An 18523-nucleotide genomic window follows, 5' to 3' on the forward strand; every position below is an offset into this window, starting at 1 on the left:
GCAAGATTGACATTTGGAGGCTCAATGTCTACATGTAGTGTAGACATGGCCTATGTCAGCAGGAGAAGCCAACGTAAGTGGTAGTACAGAGAGAAGCCAACATAAGTGGTAGTTCAGATGTAGCCTCAGTAAAGTTTTTCTAATTATTAAAGTAGAGTAATACCTGGAGAGAATACAATATGTCCTTATATAAGGATCTCTTATTAAGGTGAGAAACCGCTAATAGAGTGAAATCACTAGCATTGCTCTAGCATCCTGTTGGTGCCACTAACAAACTCACTTTTCAGCTGGAGAGGGACTGCTAGCTGAATACATTGCTAAGGCCCCAGTCTTGCAAACAGTCCCTGCAGGCAGACCCTTGCACCCATGTGAAGTCTCACGGACCTCAGTGGGACCCAGCCTGGATTGCCTGGCAGGATCAGGACACTTGAGGTTCAGCACCTTGCAGGAGCCTCAGCCCCAGGTGCGGGGTTGAAGGTGCCCAGCACTTCACAGGCACACTCAGCCTTCTGCAGGCATGAAGCCTGTATGAGCATAGTGAATTGTTGTTCAAAACAGAGTTAAGTGTGATAAAAAAGCAGCGTTGCCTCATTAGTACATTATAGCAATGAAATTGACATTTACAGCGAGAAAGCAAACAGGTGACTCAGATAACCCAGGAAAGATGCTTTTGTATTACTTAAAATGGAAAAATAAAACTGGATTTCATATTTTTACATCATATAAAAACCAATGCATTTATAATAATAAAAGCCATATGGATGGAAATCTTCACTGGAATGAAAGTAGCTACTGGAGTATTAAATTACTGATTTGATGGCAAATGAGTCACAAAATCTTCTAAAAAAGAATAGCCATTTCCTGCCTAGCCTCTAGCTTATACTTACAAAATGATAATGTGGAAGGAAGTTCATCTTTTACAGTTATAGTCTGTTAGATGATGGCAATAAGTAAATACCTTAAATTAAAATATACTGTAGGGAAATACAGATAAAACCTACAAAAGTTACAGTAATACTGTTTGTGTGAGACATTAATATTTACTGATCATTTCTATAAGTACAGATTAGTTCATATTAACAAGCATAATAGCAGTGAAAAAGTGACAGTCTCACCATGGGGGGGACCAAGGCAGTCACTTTACATATAACTTAATGGGATAACATTGTCTAAAACCTATTTTAAAGAAAACATGACAGGTGTCTGCCACTCAGCAGTGCCTGTTACACTAAGAAACAGCTTCCTCTACGATGCAGTGGAATGAATAAAGTTCAGGAATGAATAAATGTGCCTGCATTTACTGTGCTCAGCTGTGGCGGTAAAACCAATTCGTACTGTCAGGACATTTTCTGGTAACATTGCTTCGGGCTTCCTGACAATAGTAGCACCAAAGTATGGGTCAGAGTTTGCCTTTACTGTGAGTGAAATTCAGTCCTCCCACAAAGCCCGATGCCAGGTTTTACAAAATGGGAGCCTGAAGTCAGGCTGTCAGGCTCATAGCTAGCTTCCACTGAAATGGGGCAGCCAGTTCCGTCAAAACTCCCAGCACTACAGAATTTAGGAGCATAACTTTAGGGTCTCATTTTTTTTAAATAATCCTGATCTGAGTATTCAGGTGGAAAGAGGGACTAAGGGGAGATGAAATTCATCCCCTACAATCTACAGCCAGGGTGGAGGGCTGCTATGGGCTGGAGTAGCAGTAGCAGCCCTTTTGTGTTGTTTGATTGTGGTACCAGAGCCACCAGATCTGAACAAACATGGATTTGTGGGCCTTCCCTTGGTCTTGCTCTCAGATCACACTTGGCCCGTCCCCAAAGTCATCTTCAGCCCCAGCCCCAGCCCCGCCTAGGCCAACATGGAGACCAGATCCACAGCACACCAGGGATTAACGGGCACATCTGCATGGTTGCTCAGCCTGCTGACTCCCCATGCAGCCTGCTGACTCCCCATACCAAAGGCCATCTGCCAGCCCTCTAAACCAGGCCTGAATTCCACCCTGCCGGAATATTCTGTCTTGAGGTATGCTCTCTTTGGTTTTATTTGTAAATGTGCAATAAAAAAATAGAATATTTACACCATTAAAATTAAATTTCAGTGTCAATGTTTTATGAAATAAAATTCAAATGTTTTCTACGTGCAACAGATGAATTATTTTCTTCGGATATCGGCTATGAAACTGTTTTCAATGCACAGAACAATAAACTTATTGCTGCAGCTGAAAGGCTTTTGCTCCAGAAGTTTCCCAGAGGTCAGTGGTGATGCTTGTCCCATAACTGCCATGTCAGCTGTCCGCCAAGCTTCACAGTAGTTGCGAACTAGCCGGATCCCGTTTGCAGTTGACCCGTGCCATATGATTTTTTGTGGCCTAAACAGCAACGTTTAAAGTTATTTTCCTGAAACAATCCTTTATCTGTACATTAAATCTTATGCCTAAATCTTTAACAGCCTGTGTCTCTGCACCCCTGCTGTAAATTCACTTGAAGCAATCAGAGTGTAGAAAGCAAAGCGAGGCCACAGATATGGATGGGAAGAGAGGAAATTGGGACATCAGAGGTATTCCATTCCCTCTTTTTCTCTCAAGAGGAGAGTGGGAATGGGAGAAGAGGGGAATAGAGGAGAAGGAACGGAAAGGATGAGAGGAGAAGGGGGCAGTTAACCTTTGTCACATTTCTAGCAGCCCAGGGAATTTTGATGCTTACCAGTTAATAAAACTACATTTCATGTAATACAGAAAATACAGTGTGAACTCACCAAGATGGATCTGTCATGACATTTCTTCCATCAAAGGAGTATATTGGAATCTGGATGTTGAACTGTCCCCCGCTGCCAGTAAACACAGACTCCCAGTTGTTGAAGAGTATTTCTCCCTGTTGAAATTTTAAACACCATCTTTTACCAAGGTTTTTATCATATTATGAAATGCTACAGGTAGTCTATAAATCCAAAATCTCTTCTACTTCTCAAAATACACATGATTAAGGCTAAGATTTTTTCATGGTTACGAACAGGTCACGGGCAGTAAACAAAAATTCACTGAGCCTGTGACTTGTCCGTGACTTTACTACAAATAACCAGGGGCAGGGCTAGGTAGAGGGAAGGAATGGAGTCCCAGAGGGGGGACTGACAGGCTGAGCCCCGACTTCGGGGGCACAGCCGCAGGGAGCACACAGCCCCTGCTCCAGAGCTCTCCCAGCTGCGGGACAGGGGTGTGCAGCCCCCACAGGCTGGGGCACGTGGCCCCGTCTGCAGCCCCCACCAAGCCCCGGAGGACACAGCGATGGGGTGCATGGTCCCAGCTGCTGCTCCTGACCCCGGCTGCGGTCCCCCAGAGGAAGCAGGGGGCTGGGGCCGCATGGTCCTGGTTCCAGCCAGCACCAGTTGCAGGGCTTTGGCACAGTGTCCCTCCTCCTCGTCCTGATGCCCTAGATGTCATGGAGGTCTGGTAAAGTCACGGAATCCGTGACTGCCGTGACTGAATCGTAGCCTTACTCACGATGCCATCAGCATGATCTTTCATGCTAATCTCTACACTTTATTCCTAGGAGACCTCATTTCAAACTACCACCCTTATACCGCTAGCTCTCAGCTCGACCTCTCTGTCCCAGGCCTCTCTCTTTCCTTTCACAGTTGTCTCTGTCTGACTCACATTCCAACCCTTTTCCTTTACCATCGACACCTCTCCCGTCCTCCTTAGCTCACAATCTCAGAGTAACTTTCGACTCTTCTCTCTCCTTCACCAAATGTAAAGCTTCTTGTTTGAAAGGTCTTGTACACGTTAGTTCCTGCATACCTCCCCTCTCTGCTCTACTCTTTTTGCTACCCTCCTGCCTTGATCTCATGCTGAGTGCACCTGTGTCTGTGTCTGCAGGACAATCATTTTTCTTATAGCTGGAATGACTAAACTAGACAAGTGGAGTTAAAGAGCTGCAACTGTAGTAGGCAAAGTCAGAGGAGCGGGGGGGGATTAATTTCCCTCATCCCTGTGATGGTACAAAAGGTTATTTGAAAATTATCACATTCCTAATAAAATCTGACTTCTTCCTGAAGAGAAAGCTGAAAACAATTTGTAATGGTTAATGCAGATTCTGGTCAAACCAAAATTGTGCTAGGGTCATTACAACTGGTTAATTGTAATACAAGCTGATGGTATTTTTGAACTGCCTTTGAGTATTCATTTCTCATCCCAATCACAACAGGATCTATTTGTATTTTGGAGACGTCTCCTCCCAGAGTTCTGAATCGCATGGGGTTTCGGAATGGGACCCTCCAACCTTCTGAGAGCTGGGAGGTCAGGTATCACTCTTGCAAGTCACTTGGGCTGTTAGCTAGTGCTGGGAGCCAGACAGTATTTCAGAGCTGTGCTTTGGTGTGCGTGTGTATGTGTAAGATGCCACAAAATGACTCAGATTCTAGAAAAAAGGAGATTCTTCTCAGTTACCGTGGTATAAATCCAGTTTAACTATTGCTAAAGAGGTGAATATGGCCCACTATCACTAAAGATGGGACATGTGGTCACCTTAGTCTATTAAGCTCTGCAGGCAGACTAGAAAGCATAGGCTAGCATATGGCCTTGAGAAACAGACTCGCCTTGGGGGTAAGAATTCTAAGGCTGTTTCCAAAACAGGATTATTGAAAGAGAAACATCTAACAAGTTACATACTATACCATTGCCTTGGTATCAGTTCACTGTAAGCCAAACATTCTCATTGCTTTGTTTCTACCATTAGCCTTATAGTGTTGAAAAAGAAACTCTGAAGATGCAGCTGCTTATAGCCTAAGTGTGAGACATTGCATAGCTACGCTTATCATAAGGATACAGATGGGAAAAACGAGGCTTTTTCTTTATAAGACACTTTGACCAAACAGCTCAGAGCCAAGAAGCAAGCAAAAAAAAGTCTGTTACCTCAGTTAGCTTCCAAGATTTTTGGATCGCTGGAGACCACCTTTATACAGCAAATAAAGCATTTATTTTTACCTTAAGATTAACTATTGGTAGATTGTATCTGTCTGATTTTCTCACAACTGTAGACAGATCTTGCAAATGGGATGACAGGAAAGCTCTGTATGTTGACATTAAACCAGCTGCTCGGGCTTGTTGAAAGCATTGATAATCAGCTCGCATGGCACCAGAAAATGGCAAGTTCAAAGCCACCAAATGCAGCTGGAAAACAAGGAAAAACCCACACTGATTTCAGGTTTAAGTTATAACATCTATTAAGTAATTAATCCGCCTCCTCCCTGATAAGGAAAATGTGCCCTTGAGAAAAGCAGAAAGACAAATAGCTGAGCATAATAGTACATTACAAAGAAGACTATTTAGATTAACCTTTTGCGATGAAGGTATATTTGCCACCATTACATCACACTTCTTAAAGAAGTCATGTTCAGCTTGATGAGCCACAGGCCAGCCCACACTAGCAATATGTGATCTTCAAATAGTTAGACAACCATAAAATCATTTCAAAACCTAAAAACTTCATTTTTAAACAACAGTTAAGATTTGCTATACACAGTACTGTCACATTGTTTATAAAACCCAAACACTTACAAGGAAATAAATACAGTTAAGGACAAAGCCAAGCAATGGACACAAAAATTCATTGTAATCAACCACAAAGAAAAGCATTTTTTTAATCACAGTATAAGAACCTGAACTCTGATCACATGTTATTCTTTCAGATGCAGTAATTCTGTTATCTTGACTTTATCTAAATATTTAAACAATTTTTATAGAGGAAAGTTTAGATTCTGAAACACCCATTTAACAACTAACATCCACCAATAGTCCTCATGGCAAAAATAGGAACAGCTATGACTAAAATATGTTAAACATATTAATGTTAATAAAAATCAACATTAATGAACTTTAAACATAGCCTGTGCCCTAGATTTTGTTACAGTATAGAAGTGAGTCCATATTCATAGCTCAGAAATCAGGAATGTATTTGCTAGAGGACACGAAGAAAGGTTAGAATAACAAAAACAATTCTGAAAGAAGATATTTAAAATTTTTCATAGCTTCTAAACTAACTAGAAGACGTACTTGAAAATTCTCAGAGTAATTGCTATAAATTCAGAGGGGGTACGTTTAAAAATTCAAACAAAGGTTTAATCCCGGCTTTAAGCCCAAATCTCAGGTATACAGCTGTAATAGTGCCTCTAATGTAATTCTTCTACTTACTGTTGGTTTTCCATGATTAATAGTTGAAACTGGTCTTAGTGCTGGAAGAGACTGAAATCCCTATTAGTTCAACATACAGAAATAAATCAGAGTTAAAATACAATGCTCAAATCATGGGAAAAAAAACAACTTTCTTACTCCAGCTTCTTGTTGGGAATACTGCAGAATTCTTTTGTAGTGAAATAAGAATTAACCCACATAGAATATGAAGTTATATAACTCTGAGTATAACATCCCCAAACTTTAAATCCAGACACACTAAGGTCCTGATTTAGAAAGTCACTCAAGCATGTACTTACATGCTGTCTTGAATAGGGATGCTTTCCTGAATGTGGGTCTACAATACTAACACTAATCTGCCTAAGACTGCATCAATGCCAGAAGGCACTTGAATGTATGCACAGCAACAGACAGTGCTGAGTATGAAGACAACATGGTTGGGATGGATTAAAAATGAAAAACAGAGTGAGACAAGACAGAAAATCCAGCACACTAGAGGAGGTAGACCTCACTAGGCCTCAGCAGCCCTCCCATTCCCCAAACACATGGTTGTGGGAAGCAGAGAGGTAGGTCTAGCCAGCCCCAGGAACAGCAGGTCTTCCCCAGGAGCCATGGGAGTAGCAGTGGTGGGGCAGAGAGAGCTCCAGCTGAGGACCACTCTTACGGAAAAATTTAACATGATCTGGAAAGTCTGCAGGCTGCCTTTTACAATCTGAGCTCAGGACATTTTTCCCCATTTGCTGATTGGCTATTGGCTTCGACTTCCTCCCACCCCTCTTCCTCACAGTCCTTCTCCATTCTCCTTTCCTTCCTCTCCTGGCATGCTCTCTCATTCCATGCTTACCTTATAATTACACAATCAGCTAATATGAAAGATAAGAGGTGAGTCTATCACCAGCCTAATCACTCTCCTTGCACATTGTATCTCCCTCCTCCTCCCCTTTATTTTTGTCTATTTTACATTGTGGATTCTTTGGGCCAAGGATCACATCTTCCTGAATGTTTGTAAGATGCCCAGCACAATGGAGTGCTGTATAAATAAATAAGGCAGGTTTTAGAATAGGCCTAGGCAAATACCTTGGCCCACATTCACCAGTGACAATGTAAATGGTGGTATAAGTTACAGGTGGGGTGTAAATACAAGATTTCCATACCCTTACTCTCAGTAGCCAAGCCACTGATGATGATATGGTCCCAAGGTTCAGGACTTTAATCTACTTATGTACTCTGTTTCTTTGGAAGAAACTCTGGACTCAATAGGACTTATTTCAGTATTATAAAACAGAGCACTGACTTTTTGTACACTGCTCTGGAGAGGCTGTTTTATTTCTGCAGTGTGCAGAGCCTCATGAAATAACAGAAATATGCTGGCCAATGGCTAGTAAGAACGAATTAGGAAGCTGAACGTAGTGATGTGACAAGTGCACAGAGCTGACAGGCCACCCACAGTAGAGAAAAATCCTGTTGAGAGGGAGCCTATCTGCAAAACATTTTCCCCATTTATAATATTTTGATGCAATTTTTCACAAGCCACAAACAGTTTTGCACTTACATAGCCTGAAATTGCCGGAGGTGGAGGGCTGTCAGCTGGGATGGGAATTAATTCCCCAAGCTGGAAGAACACAAAATGAAGAGACAAACAAAAACATATACATGAATGAATTATATTTTTTTAAACCGTGCCAAAGGATAATCTTAGTACCCACACTCTCCCCTTAAAGAATATTTACAACAAAACAATTGAAGGAGAAGAGCTGAAAAGCAGGCTACATGATGCAGTAATACCTGCAATCTTCTCCATCCTCCTCGAACACGGATAAACACCTCGCTACTTTCACTCAGGTAGATTAATGTACCTTCTGCCACTAAATGAACCTTTTGCAACATGCTGTCAATATTTCTGAATGTTGTAACCTGTCAAATAACAAGGAAACAGAATCAGAAATTGCAGATAAAATTAAGTCTTTCTTTGAACTGGAAATTAGCAGAAGTAGTCATAGAAATGAAAATAGACTTTCTGTACAGTAAATATTTATAAAGCCTGTATTAGCTCATTTCACCCAATTTTGTTTATGTGGCATCCACTTCTTTTGGCCCTTATCATGAAAGGTGGTTCTGGACTGGTAGTTGCCTGTTACATTCATTGACTGCATCAACGATGAAGGAGTTTGGGGTTGGGTGTGAAAATAGGAACTCTGACCCCTTAGCAGGAACATAGTACTTCTTATCTGCTCTCTTGCAGGGAGGGGGTTATGGTAGCAGGAGTCTGCCAAATTTGCAGTTCAAACAGAGCCTTGTTTATAGGCAGGGCTATACTACCAGAGGAGGCAGTATGGAGGATGTCAATCAATCTGTGTCGAGTCTCCTGAACCTCCTTCAGTGGGATCTGGGGACAACCTGCAATTCTTCTCATGAGATCCAGAAATTGTTTTAAATCATCTGTGTATGGAGGAGGGAGAAGAGGCATCACTGCCTCATCAGGTGAGGAGAAGAGCTATTAGTCTAAAGCAAAGATTCCTCAACAGCCCTTCTCTCCGGATACTCAAAAGATTCCTCCTGGGGAGGCGAATGACATGGAAAAGCTGAATGAGTAGGAGGGTGTTGCCCCTGACACTTCCTGTGAGTTTAGCTAGAAGCTCTGGAGAATTGTTCCCTATATGCAGCCCATACAACCCAGAATGACCAGTGGGGAGGTCCATATGGGGAGGGATGGGGCACCGATGAATACTCATACCAGGGGGAGCCTGGGGCATCCCGTGTACATCTGTGTCTTGAGGATTCCGTTATAGAGGGTGTTGAGAGACGCAGCTTTGGGCTGGTAATTGAGTGAACCTTGAACCAAAGTCACAGGAGCTGCCCTCATTGTTGTCCAGATGGGGGAAGCTGGTGGAATTGAGACTGGGAGTCTGTCCATTCAAGAGGGTACCGGAGCGTGTGTCTGTGCCAGGGAATGGTGTGGTACCAGCAAGGTACCAAGCATCTTTCAGCACCCATCAGTAGAGGTGTCTCTGGTGTGTCTGAAATGACCAAGTCCTTAGAGAATCTGAACTTCTGCAGTACCAGAGGAAGCTGTGCAGTTACCTAAATGGGCTTCAAAGCTGGAGGCAGGTGGCACTAAGAATGACCTCAATTTCAAAGGTACTGTCTGGCGCTGTGCAGTTTGGGGAACTACTGGCACTGCAGGAGTTATCAACACTGAAGTTGGTACTGGTCTAGTTGATGCAGAATGCTTAGAGTCTCCAGAGGTGCAATCCTGCTTGGATGGTATGAGTCTGGCTTAGATACTGAACACTTTCATAGTACCTATGGTACTGGGAGATCAAGGTGCCTCAACATTACACTTTTTAGGATGCGAGGTCTCCAAAGTGGCAGGTCTCAGAGGTGGGCTTCCTAGCACTGACTTCTCTGAGGGATCCAGAGCTCCTCTTTTGAGAAGTCTTACAGGTGTCCCCCACAGACTTCTCCTGAGTGGGCTGCAGAGATTGATGGGACACTCCTTGTAGATCTAGTGTTGAACCTGAGCAAATCCTAGGAATGTCCTTTAAACAGTGGAGGTAGCTAGAGTGGCTGTCACTAACTGGGATAGACTTCTGGCAAGTTAGGCAGTGCTTATAACTTGGAGATCCACACATAACCCAAGGATGAAAAATAACTTCTTTTGAAGAAAGGAGTAATGTCTCAGGGAGGTGAGGTGGGAAAGATGAAAGGTCTCTCCAAAAGAAATCCCCACAAAACTAACCAAAATAAAACAAAGGATGCTAGATACCTAACTAATTACTAGAGGAAAATCTTGCTCTCAAGGCAGACTAGCAAAGAATTAAGCACTGCAAGATGCTCCATCTCAGGCTGAGGCCATTGAGAAGGAATGGTGGGTGGTTTGTCTATTGCTGTCCTATATACCCTCGGTCAGGGCATGAGGACAGCTGGGACGTGACTGAGCATTGTTATCAGAAGTCTCTGATCAAAGGCACAGGGGACACATGCACACCTAAAGTGGAGCACCTACAGGGACAATACTTGAAGCTTTTGTCTTAGGAGCAAAGTCTGTTGAAAATATTGACCGGAATTACCGGGTTTTATTCTTCTTGGGTATCTAGTTTCCTTGGAAGAAGGACTGGACTCGGTATTATTTATTCCAATCACATAACATGTTGTCATTTTGCATACTCCTTCAGAGGTACTGATTTGTATCTGCAACATGCAGCACCTCCACTTATTTAGAATCCTATTCATCCTTTTGAATTATTTGCATAAGATGCTACTAATAAGCCACCAAACTGAGCTTTTTCTGAAAACTTATTATATAGAGAAGGGAAGTGATGCAGTAGTGGCCTTTTAATGGAGTGTTTCCATTGACATTCATGGGAATTGACTCATGCTCTGAAAATGGCAAACTTAAGTTTTCTTCTCTTACCAGGTTCCTGGTTCCTGGTAACCCTGGCTCCCCGGGAGGACCTGGTGGCCCTGGAACTGCAGCTGCTAAAATAAAACAAAAATATACTTCATGTCTCTTTTTTGAGAGAAAGAGCTTGAGAAGGTGAGAGGAAATACTTGATAATGTTGTGTAGGATAAAGGTTTTATTGGCATGAGTTTGTGACAACTACAGTACTCACATGCACCGACGTCCTGAGTGAGTGTGTTCTCACAAGCTACAGAAAATCTATTTGCAATGATTTTGGGACTATTTTTCTTGTATCCTTTCATCTGGATGGATAGTCATCTAAGTCATCCTTTCTCTGATTGTGTGCTCCTGCAAGCTCTTCTGCACGTGTTTAACTTTAAGCATGAGACTAATATTTAAACCAGTGAGACTACTTCCATGCTTGAAGCTAAGCAGGTTTGTGTTCGCAGACTCAAGGACTCAGTTATCCTCTGTTCAATCTGCAAGGGATCATAAAATCCCCTAAAAATAACCTAAAATAACTTTTCTTTACAAAAAAGGTTCACAGCTTCAAGGTCACCTATCTCATTACTTTTAATGTTTAGAAGAAACTGGTACCACCTATGGGAGAGCTGGGAATCTCTTTTACAATGATATGAACCTTCATTTCTAATATTGTTGGGTTGTGAGAAGTCTTAAACTTGTCACTATTCCAGAACTGAGATTTGTTCACCCTGAGCCTTGGGCCAGTGTATTGTGGAGTGACAATTCCACATGTAAGAGAGAAAGGAGGAAATATTTCTCTGGCAGGTTGATCATATATTAGTGGTTGTTTGAAGTTGCTCAGAGATTTGGAAGGCTACAAATAATCCCTGTGGGCTGTGTGTCAGTGGTTCCCAGTGGGAGCTCAAGGCAGCTCCATCCACTGAAGCTGAGATGAAGGTGTCTGAACTGGAGAATCCATGATCTAGGATGGTCACAAACCACAGTATTAAAAAGATCCTATAGTCAGAGGTAGGAGCCTCCTTGGAAAGGATAAAACAAGTGAGAGAGAAAGGACAAAGAAAGGTTGAGGGGGACCAAGGGAGAGCATGATAGGAGTGATGTGGGGAGGGAAAAGTGGGGAGGATAAGTGGTGTAGTGGGGAGCACAATTATGCGGAGGGATGGAATGAGGTGGGAAGGAGTAACTTTTATAGTCAAGGGACAGTTTTCCAGATTAATCTGAGTGTCTGGAAGCCTGGCACTCCCAGGCACTCTGGTGACAATTTCACTTATGTTCTCAGCACTTCTCAGAATGCATACAAAGACCAGCAGCAGCTCCCAGATACCCTGCCCCAGCTTATTTGGAAATCTGTAGCTTGCATTTTTTTTCCAAATGCTGGCAACTCTGCAAACGTATGTAACGTGCACAATGTCGGCACATGGTGTTTACAAGCTGAAGGAGAAACGTCATGCAATAATTTTCTCTGACGATTGTCTCTTTGAGAAGATCTGGTGAGGGTGGGTGGCAGCACTTAACACAATGTCCCACTCCTGTTTGTTCATCCACAGCCCCCAGGAAGGTTTACTGAGTGTCTCTGCTATTATATTGGAGGAAGAACAAAAGAAAAGGCACAGAGGAAAGAGCCCAATCCTGCTTCTGCTGACTTCAGTGGGACAGGGATCAGGCCCACAGTGAAGGAAGAGAGGTATAAGTTAATCAAGAAAAGAAGTTAAAAATTACAAATATATATTAAAGTCATTAATGTCTTGTTTCTACTCTATTCTTGTATCCATCCAGTCTGAACTAGTTTGTGCTAAATGTAACATCATAAAAACATTTTTAAAAGGTAGTTTAAAAAAACTGCCTAAGATTCAGAAAGCCATATCACCAGTGCATTAACATGCTCCAGAGCTTGTTTTATTAGTGTATGGTGGCATGTGATGATGGTGTGTTAATGGAAGAACAAAGCATCCCCTGTTGCAGTTGAGTGCCATTAACATTTCCAAAATATGTTTTTCATTAAATCTCATGTAACCTTGGAACCATCTTTACAAACTACAGAGTCATCATTCTGGTGCACTTGTGGGTATCTTTTTAGACCAGCTGTTATGTGCCTGTGGCAGGGGATGGAGGCTTGATTCAAAGCCAGCATTCAGTAGTTCAGACTTTTCTGTCTCCCACACTACAGAATGTGGGGATTTTGACACAGCTAACCAGGAGCCTAACTGAAAGGAGACAAACTCATGGCTGGGCTCCATTCAGATTTACTAAACGGACATACATCAGTTTGCTTAATAAAGCAAAGAAGAGGATGCGTAGGAGGTAGACTGAGGTCAGTGGCAGAACAGTCTAGGGATGGAACACACCGAACAATTGTCTGGAACGTTTTGTTTAGTTTGACTGGGTCTTAAGCAATTTTGAAAAGTGCGTGATGTGGAGGACATGGTAGCTGCCTGTAATATTTTATGAATATTGTTTATCTCGGGGTGTTTGATATAGTATTTGCTATCTTACTAAGGGTTAATTCAGACAGGAAAGCAGACAAACACTTCTGATAGCCACCCATCTACAGACAGCTATATTGCAATTCAGAGAGCCAACTGCTTGGAAGTCTATCCCTGATTCCCTGCTGGGCTGCGTAAATTGGCGTGACCAGGTTCAGTAAAAGGTCTGCCTCTGAAGAAGGGGTGAGAGACGAGAGGAAAAGGGGTGAATCCCAGCCCCCAGATGCTGGGTTGTCTGGATAAGTTAGGCCTACATAAGCTTTGGGTAAGAAAGATATGTGTGGAGGCTGGTTGTTGTGTTACTAACCCTTTGCTCTTGTTATGCTGTGTTCCACCTGTTGAGACTAAACAATGCTTGGTGGTTTAAAAGGCTGGTTTGGCTCATATTCACACACTAGTTACAGCTCTGAAAGAGAAGAATGGCAGGACTCAAGCCCAGTCAGGCCTGCTGAGGAGTCATAGTCAGTGAACACGGTACAGGACCAAGTTTGGCAGAATGGCAGGATACCACCCCAGAATAGATGTAAGCAAGCAGACTGTCCTCTGTACATTCAAAGACACTTTAGAAGGGTCAAAAGTTCAACCAGCCCCGAACCATCACACTTGGTTACAGCAGTGCATTCTCAACATTCAGGCAATAAAACCCCTAAGGAAGTACTTCCGCAAGTTTGGAGTTACAGAGCTGCAGTCTTAAGTGGTTTACAAAACTCCTCCCTCATGTGTGAATATAAGGGCCACATTTTGTCCCTGTGCTAATCTAGTACACTCAAACTCAACAAAGGTGTGAAAACTGAAAATGTTTGGGTTTTGCCTATGTTAAAAAATTCTTACAACTGATTTGCTCAGAAACTGTAGTGCCTCCATGCTTATGAGCTGGAACTTTAAATTTGGCAGAAGGCTTCATCCTGGTATCAGAGATGTACCTTTTTCTGGCTCTGTGAAAATTTGCCATCTTACAAAGCCTACGAAAGTTTCCAGTAGATGTTTGACAAAAAATTCCCCAAATACTCCATTTCCACTGAGCATGCCCTGACAGTATAAAACTAGCTGACTATGCTCCAGCCCTGGACTGAGCAGAATTTCCCTGAAGTTCCCCCGGAAAACGTATGTAAGCCTGGCTGCTGGGAGCTGCTACGGAACCAGGCAGTGGAATGGAGAGCAGAGTGACCCGCTCTGCTGTGCTCTCCATGTCACCCTCCCCCTGTTGGAGCTCAGGCAGAGTGGAGGAGAAGGAAGCAGCCTGTCTCAAATGCAGAAGAATGTAAGAGCTTCCATGCTGGGTCAGACCATGACCCAACATCCTGTCTCTGACAGTGGCCTGTACCAGAGCTTCAGGGGGAGTGCACAGAACGGAGCAATTATGGAGTAATCCACTCATGTCTTCCACTCCCATTTTTTGGTAACCAGAGGTTTAGGGTGGCCCTGAGCATGGGGCTGTATCCCTGATCATCTTGGATAATAGCCGTTGATGGACCTACCCTGCATGAACCTAACCAGTTCTTTTTTTAACCCAGTTATACCTTGGCCATCACAACATCCCATGGCAAGGAGTTCCACATTAGTTGTGCATTGCGTGAAAAAGTACTTCCCCTTGTTTGTATTAAATCTGCTGGCTATTAATTTCAGTTGGTGACCCCTAGTTTTTGTACGTGTGAAAAGGTAAATAACACTTTGCTATTGACGTTTCCATACCATGCATGATTTTATAGACTTCCATCATACCGCCCTTTCGTTGTCTCTTTCCTAAACTGAACAGCCCTCATTTTTTAGTCCCTCCTCAGACTCAAGTTGTTCCATCCCCATGATTACCCTTTGCCTTTCTCTGAACCTTTTCCAGTTCCAGCATATCCTTTTTGAGATGCGGTGACCAGAACTGTACACAATATCCAAGGTATGGGCATATCATGGATTTATATAGTGGCATTATGATTTTTTCTGTCTTATTTTTTATCCCTTTCCTTATAGTTCCTAAAATGCAGATAGTCTTTTTGACTGCTGCTATGCACAGAGAACGATCCAGGGTGACTCCAAGATCTCTTTCTTGGGTGGTAACAGCTGCTTTAGAACCCATCATTGTATAGGTATAGTTGGGATTATTTTTTCCCAGTGCGCATTACTTTGCACTTTAAATGTTGACATTCCTCTGCCATTTTGCTGCCCAGTCACCCAGGTTTGAGAGATCCCTCTGTACCGCCCAGTACAGCTCCTTAGTGACCCCACCATTCACCTCTCTCCATTGTGAAAACTGACCATTTATTTCCACCCTTTGTTTCTTATCTCTCAACCAGTTAATGATCCATGAGAGGACCTTCCCTCTTATCTCATGGCTACTTAATTTTCTTAAGAGCCTGGGGTGCAGGACCTTGTCAAAGGCTTTCTGAAAATCCAAGTACATAATACCAAGGGGATCATCCTTATCTACATGCTTGTTGACTCCTGCAGATAATTTTAACAGATTAGGGAGGCAGGGCTTTTCTTTACAAAAACTGTGTTGACTCTTCCCCAACAAGTTGTCTTTATCTGTGTCTGATAATTCTGTTGAACAGCAGATGGGGTTACAGGGACAGGGTAGGCAGATGGGTGGGATGGGGACAGGGTAGGCTGGGGGAGACTGTGGCTGGCTAAGATGGGATGCAGGCACACACACGCACACACACCACACACACACACACACAGAGGAAAAAGCAGGTTCAGAGCTCCCTCACCTGAGCCATATATCGCTGGGGGTCCTGGGGGTCCAGGAGGGCCTGGTGGGCCGGGAGGTCCAACTATTCCATACCCTGGAGATCCAGGTAGGCCAGGTAACCCAGGGGGGCCTCTTGGCCCAACAATCGAATCCCCCTTTGGCCCCTGTCAAGGCAGGAGACTATTGTTTAAACACAAAAATGATACACATGCAGCAGCCTGAGTGAGCAATGACTTAAGAATCCTGATCTCAATAGCGAGATCCTGAAGTTAGCCTCCCAAACTCATATTTGGGTGTAATTTAGTCGGTAGTTCTGATTTTCAGAAATGCCAAGCACTCAGAAGTTCTCACTGAAGACAACAGAAAATGAAAATCTTACTATTTAGGAGCCTAAACTATGGATTTAGAGCCTAATTTTTGCAACGCTTTCTGAAAATCTTGATCCAGGAGTTTGGATCTGCTCCGAGTGTCTGATTTCCCCCCTAATGCTGTACACTATTCACCATGCACCTGAACCTCCAGTGCACAACTAAGGTCACTCCATGTTTGATATACTTAAAATGGTGTCAAGATTGTCTCATGATGCCTGTGAGAAGGTTTTAGCCCCAAGGATTCATGACTCATCCTGAGTGCCTCCCGCATTGCAACAATATCCCAGCCTTCTACCCCATTTCTCACCTTGCCCTCTCCCTTCTTTTAAAAAAAAACAGACCCTATCTACCTAGCCTCCCAATTTATGAGTGCCAGAATAGGGAACCCTGTAATTTGGCAGGGAGCTTCATGATCCCCATGTATCTTCAGCCCCCTCCGATCACACCCTTCAGGCCAGCCTGCATATATGGAACGGGTCGGGGCCATGTGTCTAAAATGCCCGGTCATTGTCTGCTGCAGTTGATGTGTCACCCAGTCTCTGCTGTTCTTCAGGCAAAACATTTCTCTGCCAGACAACAGACTGGTGCAGAGAGGGCAGTTCCCAGTAGAGTCAAGTGGGATAATTCAGGACTCACTGCAGGCAAGGGTCCTATCCTTGCACTACTTCCCAGTTGCCACCGACCTTCCTTCTTTTCTGGCACAGTCATCACAAATGGAACCTAGCAAACCCCATACATTAGCCAATTAACAGGTGCCATCCACCTGGGGATTAGCTAGTTTCCCAGGGATTAGCAAAACTGCTTCTAAAGCTGATTTTTATGGTGATTAACACAGGATAAAAAACTAGACAGATTACTAAGCAGCTGAATTTTATAGGAACTGTTCAGACTGATACATATGGGATTTTTCATTAATGTTTTGGAGCACTGGATGTTAGTTATGTTAGAAAATGTTAGTTAACTAGATGGTAAACATTTTTCAATACGGACACTATATAATTTCTGTACTGATTATTTTGACCTTTATGAGGATATAGCCAGTAACATCATAGGTATCTTAATTTGTGTTATTGGTATTATGAATCTACTTATTGATGTAGCTAATTCAGGCAACAGAGCAAAATGTTAAATCTGTTTTTCTTGGCAACTTAATTACCACACATGATATTAAAATGTGTATATTTAACATTGTGAATAAATCCTATGTGCAAGTCATACTAATTTCATTTGTCTTTATTTTTAAACTTCTAAAATACACATAGCTATACACATTTAGGCATATGTACAGAAATATAAAATCACACATGGTATAGTGTGATTTTACAACCTAGAACGACAGCTTCCAAACAAAACACTCCCCCAGCCATCTTTCAACGAAAAACCTGAACAAACAAGTAGATCTTGCAGTATGTAACAAAGGCTCTCTCTGACCAGCTCCAAAGCTGAAGGACTTCTGCTGGGAATGCTGCCACTGGCAGATTACTATATATTTTTATTTTCTTACCCTTTATTGGTCACTGTGCCCAAAAGAGTCATTGTAAATTCATACAGTGTAATGAAAGGTTTCAGAGTAACAGCCGTGTTAGTCTGTATTTGCAAAAAGAAAAGGAGTACTTGTGGCACCTTAGAGACTAACCAATTTATTTGAGCATAAGCTTTCGTGAGCTACAGCTCACTTCATCGGATGCATACTGTGGAAAATACAGAAGATGTTTTTATACACACAGACCATGAAAAAATGGGTGTTTATCACTACAAAAGGTTTTCTCTGCCCCCACCCCACTCTCCTGCTGGTAATAGCTTATCTAAAGTGATCACTCTCCTTACAATGTGTATGATAATCAAGGTGGGCCATTTCCAGCACAAATTCAGGTTTTCTCCCCTCTCCCTCAATTTCACTCAATTTCTGATCTCAAAGTGACTATCCTTCAACAAAAAAACTTTGAAAACAGACTCCAAAGAGACTGCTGAATTGGAATTAATTTGCAAATTGGATACAATTAACTTAGGCTTGAATAGAGACTGGGAATGGTTGATTCATTATAAAAAGTAACCTATTTCCCCTTGTTTATTCCTTTCCTCCCCCCACTGTTCCTCAGACATTCTTGTTAAACCCTGGATTTGTGCTGGAAATGGCCCACCTTGATTATCATACACATTGTAAGGAGAGTGATCACTTTAGATAAGCTATTACCAGCAGGAGAATGGGTTTGGGGGTTGAGTATGTCTTACATACAGTGCTCCTCTTAATACATCTAGAATATTAACCTTTTCTGTAACTGCATCATATTGTTGACTCATATTCAGCCTGTGATCCACTATAACCCTAAGATCCTTTTCAGCAGTACTACCACCGAGCCAATTATTCTTCATTTTGTAGTTGTGCACTGGATGTTTCCTTCCTAAGTGGAGTA

The 18523-nt window shown here is 42.7% G+C and overlaps 1 protein-coding gene across 9 annotated transcripts in view; it reads right to left on the reverse strand.

Annotated features, from left to right (window-relative positions):
* Positions 1–2084: 2084 nt before the first annotated feature.
* Positions 2085–18523, reverse strand: part of COL15A1 (collagen type XV alpha 1 chain) — a 282092-nt gene continuing 265653 nt past the window's right edge. For 8 of the 9 annotated variants that reach the window (XM_073332560.1, XM_073332562.1, XM_073332555.1 and 5 more), the window contains 8 exons: positions 15758–15902; positions 10596–10660; positions 7967–8095; positions 7734–7793; positions 6182–6241; positions 4976–5161; positions 2752–2867; positions 2085–2365 (listed from right to left, as the gene is read on the reverse strand). In XM_073332560.1, the coding sequence (XP_073188661.1) occupies positions 2149–2365; positions 2752–2867; positions 4976–5161; positions 6182–6241; positions 7734–7793; positions 7967–8095; positions 10596–10660; positions 15758–15902 (978 nt within the window). In that variant the 3' untranslated portion in view covers positions 2085–2148. The remainder of the gene's footprint in view (positions 2366–2751; positions 2868–4975; positions 5162–6181; positions 6242–7733; positions 7794–7966; positions 8096–10595; positions 10661–15757; positions 15903–18523) is intronic. The other variant, XM_073332554.1, reaches the window with a different exon arrangement.

The sequence above is a fragment of the Lepidochelys kempii genome, chromosome 2 (genome assembly GCF_965140265.1).
Source record: "Lepidochelys kempii isolate rLepKem1 chromosome 2, rLepKem1.hap2, whole genome shotgun sequence".
NCBI classification, from domain to species: Eukaryota; Metazoa; Chordata; order Testudines; family Cheloniidae; genus Lepidochelys; species Lepidochelys kempii.